Raw genomic sequence first — 12,754 nt, forward strand, 5'->3', positions numbered from 1 at the left:
ATAATACATGCTTATTACTTTATTCTGCTCTGTCGTACCTCTTCAACCTCATATTAGGGTTTTTAGCAACAAAGTTCAGCCAAAAGTAAATATACATCATTCAGATTTATCTTATAAAGCTATTTGATGGAACTGTGCCACAAATTTCTATACAACCACAAACACAGAACTTATAAATGTCAGGCAAACTGGGTTTGTATCTGCTGACTATATATGTATCCAGGAGAGGAGTCAACTACAAATGACACTTTATTATTTAACATCTGAAGAAAATAAAGATGAAGGTGTCTGAGTTAGAATTCTAGAGAGGCTTTTTGTTTTTTTGCTTTTCCCTTTCCTATTTTACTTTACTCTGATCATCTTCACAATTTGGGTTTCTTCATACTTCTTTTTTGTTTGTTTCTTTGTTTTTGGGGCCACACCTAGTGACACTTGGGGTTATTCCAGGCTCTACTCTCAGAAATCACTCCTGGCTTTGGGGAACCATATGGGACACCAGGGATCGAACCGACGCCCGTCCTGGGTCAGTCGTGTGCAAGGTAAATGCTATACACTGTGCTATCACTCCGGCCCCTCTTCACACTTCTTTAAAACAATAGGATAGTCCAGATGTGCTCAGTACCTAAGATTTTGTTGTTGTTGTTGTTGTTGTTTTGATATGTTTTTAAGCCACATCCAGTAATTCTCATGAGTCAATCATGGTTTTACATACTTAGTAATAACACCTGCAGAGCTCAAGGGACCATATGGATACCGGGGATCAAATCCAGGGGAACCTGTGCAAGGCAGGTACCCTACCCACTCACTATACTACTGCTGCAGCCCCATTCCCTAACTATTTATATTTTCTACTTTGAGTGGTCAAATTCACTTAATATTGTTTCCACCCTATTCCCTAACCTTGTCCGACTTTTGTGGATATTTTCTTATAAACTAAATAACTTATTGGGTCAAAATTTCAGACAGTGTTAGTTTCAACAATAGTCTCTTTCTGACTGCAGAACCAGAGCAACCTGAGCACTAGGTATAAACCAAAATAAGCAATAATAACAAAAAAAATTACAACTAAGAGTACAAATGAGTCATTCTACTTACAAAATCTTATTTATGAGTTTACCACATAGTAAGAATAAGAAGAGTATATAGTTGCTATAATCAAAATTAAAAAGGATGTTTTTATATATCAGAATGATAAAGTAAAAATTTTAATGCAGTTTGTATGAGTGAGAGAAGTAGAACGCCTGTCTCGAATATAGGTAGAGGGTGGAGAGGGAAATGGGGCATTGGTGGTGAAAATGTTGTACTGGTGAAGGGGGGTGTTCTTTATATAACTGAAACCCAACTACAATCATGTCTGTAATCAAGTGCTTAAATAAAGATATTATTAAAAAAAAAAAAAAAAAAAAAAACAAACCCTAACCAAGTAGTAAATGACCAATACCCAGAGGAAAAAAGTTAGATGTTTAAATTTGAACACTACCGAGTAGAGGTATCGTTGGTTAAACTGTTGCATAGCTCCTTGCAGTTGGTTCCGCTGAGATTGCCACTGTTCAAAATTTCGAACTGATTCCATGGTGGGCCGCTGCCAGGTGGTTGTTCTAGTGTTATGATCTACATAATACACTCTTCCACGGTCATCGACTCTTCTTTCCCAACTACCAGGAAAAAAAATGCAAGCATCTGACTATTAAAAACTGGGAAATAGTATTTCACTCAATTAAAAAAGAAAAGATTGTAAATACTGATACTCTTCAGAAAAACTCTGGACACATAATATTTAACTAGATTACCTTTCCATTTAACCAGTACATGGTTTCTATAGACTATCCTTTAAAAAAAAAAAAAAAAAAAAAAAAAAAAAAGAAGAGGCCAGAGATTGAAAAGTATAAATCTGAAAATCCTCACTCATACTCTAATAGGTGGTATATATGGAAATAGAGTAAGGTAACAACAAATAGTCAAAGGCAACAGAGCCTGAAAGGTGGTCTACAGAATTGACCTTATCTAGAGCACGGGCTGAGGAAGGCTTGAGGGAAGGGATTCTCAGGACACCAGTGGAGGGAAGGCAACAATCTTGGTGGGGTGTGTGTGGTGCTGGAAGAATGCATGAAGTCCTTCCACTAACAGCATAGTAAATCAAGGTGCCTCAATAAAAATGGGGGCGGGAGAATTTGACATCCTTTCCTCCTTTGTTTGACAAGCATTTAACTGAGTGCATAAATCTAGTACACTGGTTCTCCTTAAGATTTTAAACATTTTTTAAGTTTCTAAATCAATTTTCCTGATTGTTGCACTGCTACAAATCTGAAGTACAAACCAAGCGACATGTCATTTCATGTTAGTAACACCATCTGTGTCATTAAAAATTAAGAATTATAAAAAAGGGGAAAGTTTGTGATTGGCCTTAAGAGACAACATACAACATCAAATTTTATTTAGTATGCCAAACTTTTCATTCATTTGAACCCCTCTACAATCTTAGTTATCATGTAATCTAACAATATTATAGCAACCTTTGCAAAGGTCATAATTCTGGACTACACTAATATATCTTACATTATTAAATCACATGAAATAACAGTTCACAATCTAAATCTCTAAATTACTACCAATGGTGAAGCATACAATAAACTGACCTACTTATACACAAGCCTTTTGATCCTTATAAAAGGCAAGAGTCCTAATTCTGGTTCAAAATTCTACAACTACACTAGTTGTAGTTGTAGAAAATGAAAAAAAAAATCTTTCACAACTATTCTCAATAACTGTACCAGTGTGTGACAATTAGGCAGTCCTTTAGACTATCTATAAAAGAGATAGCATAGTCATTATACATAGAAGAAAATAATGAAAAATATGTAGAGTGAAACATTTTGTTATAAAAGTTTTAAAAAATAAACAGATAAGACACATTTAGGAAGACACATAAAACTGCCATATTACCCGGGAGGCAAAGGTTGTGGCCTCTCCCATGTGGTTGTCCGAGTGTTGTGATCCACATAATAGGTTCTACCATGAGGATCCTTCCTCTGCTCCCACCTATAAAGATGCAGAGAGTAAAACAGAATAAACCATGATATGAAAAAGGATTCCTTCTTACAGTAAGGTTCTTATTTATTTATTTTTATTAGTAGTACTCGAAGTTTAGAAAGAATAATTAGCAGAAGACAGAAAAAAATATCTAAAGTTCCTAAGTTAATATTCAGAGAAAAAGATTCACAAACATGAAGATAAAAATTTTCATATTCAAAGAATTAACCAAAATTCATTGAGCTTTAAGTTAAAAAATAAATGTATAGCAAGAAATATTAGTTTGAGAAATTCAGCACATTATAGTCTAATGTAAAGCCTAAATATCTGTGGTTCAACTAGTAGGTCCAGGGCTAGCCTCTGAGTACTGCTAGAAGTGATTCCAACTTCCTCATCCACCCTCCTGCCAAAACCAAACAAACTTAAATAAGGAGAATTTTTTGCTTTCGAATGAGCTATTAGATGCCAGACGATTAGGGTGTTTGCACTGCACACCGCCAACCTGAGAGTTCATTCTCTAGCACCACCAGGAGTGATTCCTGAGTGCAGATCAGGAGTAAAATCTGAGCATCACCAAATATGCTCTCCTTCCCCCAAAATACATAAGAATGAGCTACTAGGATCACTACTTGAAAGGAGAAACAGCAGGTGCTGACCAAGAGAGAAAGGTAGAAGGGGGTTGTGTGCCACTGGGCAGGGCTACATGGCTCCCCTTCACATACAAGAAAGGGACTGCAAAACAATTTTACATAAGTAACAACATTTAAGATTAGGGGAAAAATAAGAATAAATATAACCAAAAGTCAATCACTGGCTACAAAATCCTTCTCTAGTTTTGCCTTTTTGTTAGCAAGAGCTAACTTTTCTAATTTAATAACCATTCTTTAGTAAGTATTTAGGCTATAATCATAATGACAGCCATTGGTTTTCTCCCTTTTTTTAAGATGAGGGATTATCAGATTTTAGTGTTTTTCTTCTAGAAACAGAGTTTTTATTTCTCACATTACTCATTTGCTCTTTAGAAAACTGTATTCAGATTCCTTTTGAAGAGACTGTAATTTTTCTACAATTCATTTACAAGGATCAAATGGTAGGCAGACTTTCTGTAAAGTGCCACACTAAATATTTCCAGCTTGGTAAAAACAAGAGGCAAATCTGTGACTGATAGATATTTATATTAGAAGAAAATCCTGTCCTGGCTCACTTTCTCTGCCTGGACTGGAACCTCTCAGACCGTGTTGCCCTCTGCTCTCAACATTCTTGGGACAGAGAATTCCAGTCCCTCAGGACAGGATCCACCATCAGCTCCAGTAACCCCAGGATGTCACTGTGCTTTTCTCTCCGTTCCTGACAGCTGGTCCAGGGGGAACCAACTTGCCAAGTCTCCCAGCATCTGACTTTTAGGGTCTAGCAGTTGCCAAAAGTGAATCTAAATCGTGTACACAGTAACCTGAGCAGGCCCTAGGGGCAGCAATGAGAGGGGAAGGTATTAGAAGGCGACTCTTGTACAGGGGATAAGGGGAATAATTTGGCTCAGTCTGGTAACAAATGATAGCTCACTAGAGGTATACCTGTGTGTCCTATTAACATGGTAGACTAGACTTAATCAAAGATTAGTTTATCCTAGTAGTGGACACTCATGAATATCTCCAACAAAGAGGTGCAAATTACCTGACTGGTAAGACATCAACAGAATCCTTTAATTTCAAGAAAAGTAATGTCAATTTGTAACTGCCACATTTCACCTCCAAGCATAATAAACACCCTTTTAACATTTTTTGTTTTTGTTTTTTTGGGCCACAGCTGGAGATGCTCAGGCGTTACTCCTGGCTCTGTGCTCAGAAATTGCTCCTGGTATGGGGAACCATATGGAGTGCAGGGGATCAAACAGTGCCTTTTTAGTTTTTAGATATAGTTTCTGATCTGAATCTTCAAGTTCAAGTTTTATAACATAGAATGCTTCTTACTGAGCAAAGAAAATCATGGGGAAATGTAAGATTAAGAATTACTAAACAGGGCCGGAGAGATAGCATGAAGGTAAGGCGTTTGCCTTTCATGCAGAAGGTCATCGGTTCAAATCCCGGCGTCCCATATGGTCCCCCGTGCCCAACTGTTCAGGAGCAATTTCTGAGCATGAAGCCAGGAGTAACCCCTGAGCACTGCCGGGTGTGACCCAAAAACCAAAAAAAAATAAAATAAAATAAAAGAATTACTAAACAGGGGCCTGGAGAGATAGCACAGCGGTGTTTGCCTTGCAAGCAGCCGATCCAGGACCAAAGGTGGTTGGTTCGAATCCCGGCGTCCCATATGGTCCCCCGTGCCTGCCAGGAGCTATTTCTGAGCAGACAGCCAGGAGTAACCCCTGAGCACCGCTGGGTGTGGCCCAAAAACCAAAAAAAAAAAAAAAAAAAAAAAAAAGAATTACTAAACAGGGGCAGAGTGAGAATAGTGTATAGGTCGCATGCATTGCACATGGCTTGGGGCTCAAACCCTGGCACTCTATATGAGTAACATAGAGAGTGATTCCTGAGCACAGAGTCTGGAGTAAGCTAAGCTCTGAGCACTGACAGATGGGACCCAAAGACCAAAACACTCAAAAAGAATTACTAAGCAGTAATGCAAACCTGAGATTCTAACAAAACTAATCAGCAGGGTCAGAAGACGGTCCCTGCACTCAGGACAAAATGAGTAAACCGATAGCTCTCTGTTCTCAAATTTAGGACCTGAGACAACCATAAAGGAAACTAGAGAGCCAAAATCATTAGGGAGTGTCATGGTCTTACTGAAAAATAAAAATGAATCAAAAATCAGACCACAGGCACAGCAAATTAGCACCAAGTTTTGGTGTGTTTTCTCCTTTTTTTTTTTTTTTTTTTTTAATTAATTTTTGGGCCATAGCCGGTGACGCTGCTCAGGGGTCACTCCTGGCTATGAGCTCAGGATTCGCTTCTGGCTTGGGGGAACATATGGGACACGTTGGGGATCAAACCATGGTCCATCCTGGGTCAGCCACATGCAAAATGCCCTACTGCTGCGCCATCGCTCCAGACCCTGGTGTGTTTTTAATTTACCCTTTTTATAGCCTTCAACTAGATACATAAGTTTTCTTAATTTTTAAAAGATGACTTGGAGTAAATAGAGCATGAATCAAGTTTCAAATTACTAACAATGAAAGAAAACACATAGATACCAGTCAATTCACCAACTACTATTAAAAATGTTGTTATTTAGATATCGCCAAGTAGCTAAAAATAAAAATTTCAAGTTGTATACCCTGGGCCGGAGAGAGCACGGAGGTTGGGCACCTATCTTGCACGTGACCAACCCGAGTTGGGTGCATGGTCCACTAAGCCCTGTCAGGAGTAATTCCTGAGCATTACCAGCTGTCGGCCCAAACAACAACAAAAACTAGGTCACATACCCGGAGGGCAAAGTTTCAGTGCTGGCATTTCCTGAGTGCTGCCGAGCAGGCTCTGTAGACCCATCTGGTTGTCTTAATTTGGCGGCCTCAAAAGCAGAACTAGTTCCAGAGTTAGTGGTGGCAGGGTCCGTGAGGCTTCCAGCTTCAGAACCAACTGCTGTACTATTAAGAAGAATACATTCATCGTTTTCGGCGGAAGTTTGGATTTCCTGACCTGGAGGATCTTCAGCAGTAGTAGTAGTGCAATTTGAAGACAAAGCAGTTTCTTCAGATGCTACTGCAGTACCCGTGGTATTGTCAGTTGGTGCAGATGAGGATGATTCTCCATTGAAAGAAAATAAAAAATTAATAAGATATTATCTAGTAAGGAATTAAGAAAGTAACTAATTAACTCATCCATTACAATAATTTCAAGTCGCACACACCGGTGTGGTACTAATGAAACTAAAGTAGATTCTATCTTTTACTGTAACATTTAGAGAGGGACATAGAAATGATAAAATTTCATATATAAAATTACTAACTTAACTTTAAGAAAGAGAAATCAATATTTGGGTAAGACATTTTTCCCTCCAAAATGCTAATTTTGAGAGAAACTGTATACTAGATACTTATACAACATTGTGTGTGTGTGTGTGTGTGTAAAATATGTTTGGTTTTTGGATTATACTTGGCAGTGCTCAGGGGTTAATCCCAGCTCTGTGCTCAGGAATCACTCCTAGAAGGCTTGAGGGACCAAATGGGGTGTTGAGGTTCAGCAAAAGTACAGGACATGAATTTTTTGTTGTTGCCATTTTGGGACACACATGATTATATGCGTAGGGACTATTGCTGGCTCTACACTCAGGGATCACCTCCAGCAAGGGTTAGAGAACTGTATGAAATGCCAGGTACGGAACCTGGGTCAGCTAAGTGCAAGGCAAGTGTCCCACCCACTGTATAGCCTTGGATGACATATTTCTGATTGGAAATGTAACTATTCACATAGATCAAAGACATTCAGCAATGTCTAGAAAAGTATCTGGCATGTATTGGAAAAGCGGAGTAGTGGTTAAAATGCTTGGCTTGCAGTTTTGATCCCTGGTCCCCTGAGCCCTGACTGAAGTGATTCATGAGTATAGAGCGGGGATTAAGTCCTAGATAGCACGAGATGTCCCAAACCAATCCAAGAAAAAAATAAGTCTATAGTATGCAACTGAACCATCTCTGATGTCTGTTTCCATCAACCTGCACTATTCAGTCTTTGGTAGCTGTGAAATTCACATCTATTAAAAAAGAGCTAAGGATGGCTAAATGGACTGACAGAAAAACACAAGGGTACAGAAGGGGAGGGAGAGAACAAAGGAGAAGAGGATAATTGGATCCCTGCTCAGGAAAGAATAAAGAGGATTTTATGTAAACAAGTAATTATAATGTCATGTCAGGTATTATAGAAGCTTACAAGAATTATTTCCTTCTCCACACATGAATGATGTTGCCCATAATTTGGTTTCTTAATGTACCCTAGGTTTTACTTTTAGCCATTATGACATTTGGGTTAAGAAGACAGATCTTCCTAATTTCATGTTTTATCCTTGAGAAGTTTTGCATGATATTTTTAAGCACATATTTTTCATAATATGTACCCTTCAAAGCATCATACACTTGTTCTTAGTCTACCAGTTTATGCAAATAAAGCAGAAAAAAGGGTAGCATTAATAAAATACACGAATGCCATTTTCATTCCTGACAATGGCATAACCTGAGAGCCTGGATTACCTGAGAATTTGGAACAAGAAGTCATGAGCACTTGACATGTGGCAGAGAATATACCTTGCATAAAAGAGCCTGGGCTTAATCTCCAGCACTACATACCCCACCACACATACTCATAATGAGTTCCTAGGGCCACCAAAGAACTGCCTGGTACAGAGCACCTCTCAAGAGTGGCCCCGTACAACAATAAAGAGTCAGCATGAAAAATGGCTGGTACTGCAGCCCAGGATTCCAACAATAACAACAACAACAACAAGATGTCTTATTGCAGAGGCCCAACTTGGACAACAGAGACTGAGCAGAACCTTTGGATCCAGAATATCCTAAGCTTCGGCTTAGGGACTGAATGAAAACAGGGAGCAAGCGTTACAGAAGACTGAACACAACAACGATAGGAACCTCTAGAACCGTAAAGACTCTATCCTAGACCCTGACCTATAACCTGAGCAAATACCAAGATCGTTAGCTACAGTGGCTTGATTTTCTCACCCACAACTGAGAGGAAAGTTTCCTGTCACCACAAAAAAGCCTTTGGGATGGGGTAATGAGTATATATGGAGCCAGAAGTTGATCCCATGATGGTATGCTTCAAGGATGGAGAAACCCTTTCTTCCCCAATGCTTACTGTGCCTATGCAAAAAAAAAAAAAAAAAAAGTGGTGGGAAAGCCAAACCCTGCCACTCCAGCACCCCTTTTTCTTGTTTTGTTTTGATTTGTTAGTTTTTGACTTTATTTTCCTTCTCTTTTTTCTTCCACTTTTCTTTTTCTTTGTTGCTCTTATGGTTATTATTTGGTGATTTATTTTTATTTGCCGGGTGCATTTTTTAAATTTTTTCTTCCATTTCTTTTCCTCTCTTTCTTTTTCTGGAAGTTATTACCAAGTTTTTATTCTCCCCTATTTCTTATTCTTTTTATCTCCAATGACGGTGTAATGGATGCTCAATCTACAACAAGCTGTAAAGTGGAGACCAGTTGCACTAGCATTCTGTGGGGTAACGGAGGGAGATATGGGATACATGCTGGGAACAGGGGTGGAGGGAGGACAGCACTGGTGGTGGGAATGCCCCTCATTCATTGTCACTATGTACCATAAATGATGCAGTGAAAGATTTGTAATGCACCTTGGTAACAATAAAAATTAAAAAGAAAAAAGAAAAATGGCTAATATACACAGGACATTTTTTTAAAAGTCAATTTACACAAACATGTGCATGCGCGCGCACACACACACAAAGGCCAATTCACAGGGTAAAGATTTTCACACTCAAACACTGGAGAAATATGTTCTATTTTATGTTGGGGCTGGACTGATAACACAATGGGTAGGGCATTTGCCCTACATGCATACGGCTGACCTGGGTTCAATCCTTGGCATCCGATCTAGGCCCAGGAATGCACCACCAGAAAGGACCCAAGAGTACAGAGCTAGTATTAACCCTTGAGCACTGTCAGGTGTGACCCAAAAAAGAACCCCCAAAAATACCGTAAAAATTTAATTTTGAGTGAAAATAGAATTTTTATAAAGGAGTTAAAAAATTGAGGATATTAAATTTGTCACCATGGTCCACATAACAGTTAACTCTTAAGTAGGAGAGTCAGGATTTGAATGCTGTGCTATTATGACTGCCTCCCATTTCAATTTAAAATAACTATCAGAGGCTGGAGCAATAGCACAGCAATAAGGCATTTGCTTTGCATGATGCCTACCTGGGATAAGCCCAGGTTCAATCCCTGGCATCCCATATAGTCCCTCAAACCTGTCAGGAATGTTCTGAGCTCAGAGCCAGGAGTAAGCCCTTAGTGCAGCTGGGTATGGCCCTAAAACCAAATAAATAAATAAAATAACCATCAATATCCAAAGCCATAAAGCTTATGCAATGAATCCCTTTGATCAAGACTCAACAGAACAAGTGGAAATAAAAAGTCCTTACTATGCCCTGTGAAAAAAAATCGATGCTCTTAAACCACAAAACCAGGTCCAGGTTTCAAATTCTTTATCTAAAAGCTTCAGGTTCAACTACATTTAAGAATTAACAACTTTCCAGAATTTAAAAAGGTAATATGGTACATATATCCCACATTACATTGCTACCACATCAAGTCTGAAAACTACACAACCATCACATACAACTAAGTACAATCAAACTGCTAAGTTACAAGTACCATTAAGTCAATTTTAGTAATTCGGCCATCAAATGAATTTACTAAAATACATGTTTCTTAAAATTTAACTTTTCGAGTTTTTAAACTTTTAATTTAAAAAGATTTGGGCATCTTGACATGCCAGGTAAGAATTAAAAAGATATTATGTGCTATACACAGACTAGAGACATTTTTACCTGATCCAACAATAAAAATACATTTTATATTTTTAAAATTCTTGCTTAGAAAAAGAGTAACATTTCTGCTCTTATACCATAAAAGAGATCAAACTTCCTTGAAGAGATACCTGAATTCATCCCCCAACTAAGAAATAAGAGAGCATTAAAAAAGTTAAATGGTTGCTAACAACAAGTAAAGTTCTAGAAACTTTTGTCAACTAGCCTATAGAATGATGGTTGGACTTCTTTGGCAAAATCTACTCTTATAAAAAGAGTTAGCACAATCAGGGCCAGAGTGATAGCACAGTGGTAGGGCATTTGCCTTTCATGCCGCTGACCTAGGACTGACCGAGGTTCGATACTGGTGTCCCATATAGACCCCTGAGCCAGGAGTGATTTGTGAGCGCATAGCCAGGAGTAACCCCTGAGTGTCACTGGGTATGGCCCCAAACCAAAAACCAAAAAATAAAAGAGCACAATCATTAAGTTGTTGAAACAATACAACCAGAAACCTACCTTACTACAAAAGATATACGTATGTATGTATATATATATGTATGTATGCATATATATATATAAGTATGTATATATGCATATAACTTTAAGACACTAAAAACATGTTATGTTTAAGTGAACAGAAAGGCAGAGTTGAAAGTCGTAGAACTATGAGTATCAATTACTTTCTTCTATTTCCTACCAGTAATTTCTCTGCCTTATTCCTTTTCAAGAGTAAATAAGGAAAGATAATAGAATATATTCAAAGTGGGGCCGAAGTGACAGCACAACGGTAGGGCGTTTGCCTTGAACAGGGCCGACCCGGGACAGATCTGGGTTTGATCCCTGGCATCCCATATGGGCTCCCAAGCCTGCCAGAAGTGATTTCTGAGTGCAGAACCAGGAGTAAACCCTGAGCACCACCAGGTGTGGCCCCAAACCAAAAACAAACAAAAATTCAAAGAGTCACTAGGAGAATTAATTAATAAGTTAATATCAGGCATTTAGAATATGTATAACACAAATATTAGCTATTGTTGTTGTTGTTGTTGTTATTGTTATAATTAATGTCTTAGGTTTCCTAAGATAGAAGGGAACTTACTTTACTTATTGTGAATGTCACTGGAATTACAATAGGGATCATCATTTCACTTCATCATGTTTTACTTTTAATTTGAAATATCATACAAAGATAAATGAGATGGAGAAAGTGAAATGATCACTCATAGAAAGAGCCTAGAAAGTACCTGACAAACTGGAGAAATAAGAAACTACTGTGAGAGGGACCCAGCCAGTCTTCTCCTTTTCCCATCAGCATCTAAATACACCCAAATGCTGTTACCTAAAACTAACAGTTGGTAAATAGCTACTTTACTAATCCACTAGACATTTACATATTTCATGAAGACGAAATAAATCTTCAATTGTAGACAAGTCAGTAGGAAAGCAATGATAGAAATGAAGTACAATGGTGTTAAATGTGTTTTGAAAAAAGCATTCAGGAACTTGAAAGCACTTTTCATGTATTTGGAGTAGACAATAAATAATTAATACTCATTACTTAATTCCTGACAAATAAAATTAGTACCTTACTTGCTTGTCTTTTGTTTCTCTGCCTGCTTTCTCACTCTTAAGGAGCCCATGTTCTCGTTTAAACATGTACTTATTCTTTCACTCCCTCTACACTTTTTCTTTATTTGGGATGGGGCGGGGGAGGAATTGAGTTACACCCAGCAATATAACGGGCATATTCCTGGCTTTGTACTCAGAGGTCATTCATGATTGGGGAACCACATGGGATGCATCTAAGTAAGTTTAAGTAAAAAAACTGTCTTGCTTAAAAGAAAAAGCAGATAATAATTTATAAATTTTACAGCTGAATCTGCTGAAACACGGGATTATAGATAAAACGGGCATTCTTTCTTATAAGAGAACAGTTTTTACTCTTGGAAAATGTAAAACTTTCTAAGATCCCTGTCAGCTCAAAGTACATATTTCTAATTTATATGTCTTTATTTTGAACTATTTGTAACTCAAGTTTCAAGGTACAAGAACTCAAGAAGTTACTAACTCAACTTCTTGCAAACTGAGTGAGTCTAACTCAAAAAACTATGTAGAGTGAAAGCAAAATACACCATTCTTTATTAATGAATTAATTAATTAATTTAAGTGATATTGATGTTTTATTATACAAATTAGTGTCATAAAGCCTAATCAATTCACAAATACTTAT

At 37.9% G+C, this 12,754-nt stretch overlaps 1 protein-coding gene across 2 annotated transcripts in view; it reads right to left on the bottom strand.

Annotated features, from left to right (window-relative positions):
• WWP1 (WW domain containing E3 ubiquitin protein ligase 1) overlaps positions 1-12,754 on the bottom strand; it is an 88,266-nt gene that overhangs the window by 45,240 nt on the left and 30,272 nt on the right. For both annotated transcript variants that reach the window (XM_049782143.1, XM_049782142.1), the window contains exons 8-10: positions 6,452-6,773; positions 2,944-3,039; positions 1,481-1,655 (exon numbers count right to left, since the gene is read on the bottom strand). In XM_049782143.1, the coding sequence (XP_049638100.1) occupies positions 1,481-1,655; positions 2,944-3,039; positions 6,452-6,773 (593 nt within the window). The remainder of the gene's footprint in view (positions 1-1,480; positions 1,656-2,943; positions 3,040-6,451; positions 6,774-12,754) is intronic.

The sequence above is a fragment of the Suncus etruscus genome, chromosome 10 (assembly GCF_024139225.1).
Source record: "Suncus etruscus isolate mSunEtr1 chromosome 10, mSunEtr1.pri.cur, whole genome shotgun sequence".
In the NCBI taxonomy this organism is placed as follows: domain Eukaryota; kingdom Metazoa; phylum Chordata; class Mammalia; order Eulipotyphla; family Soricidae; genus Suncus; species Suncus etruscus.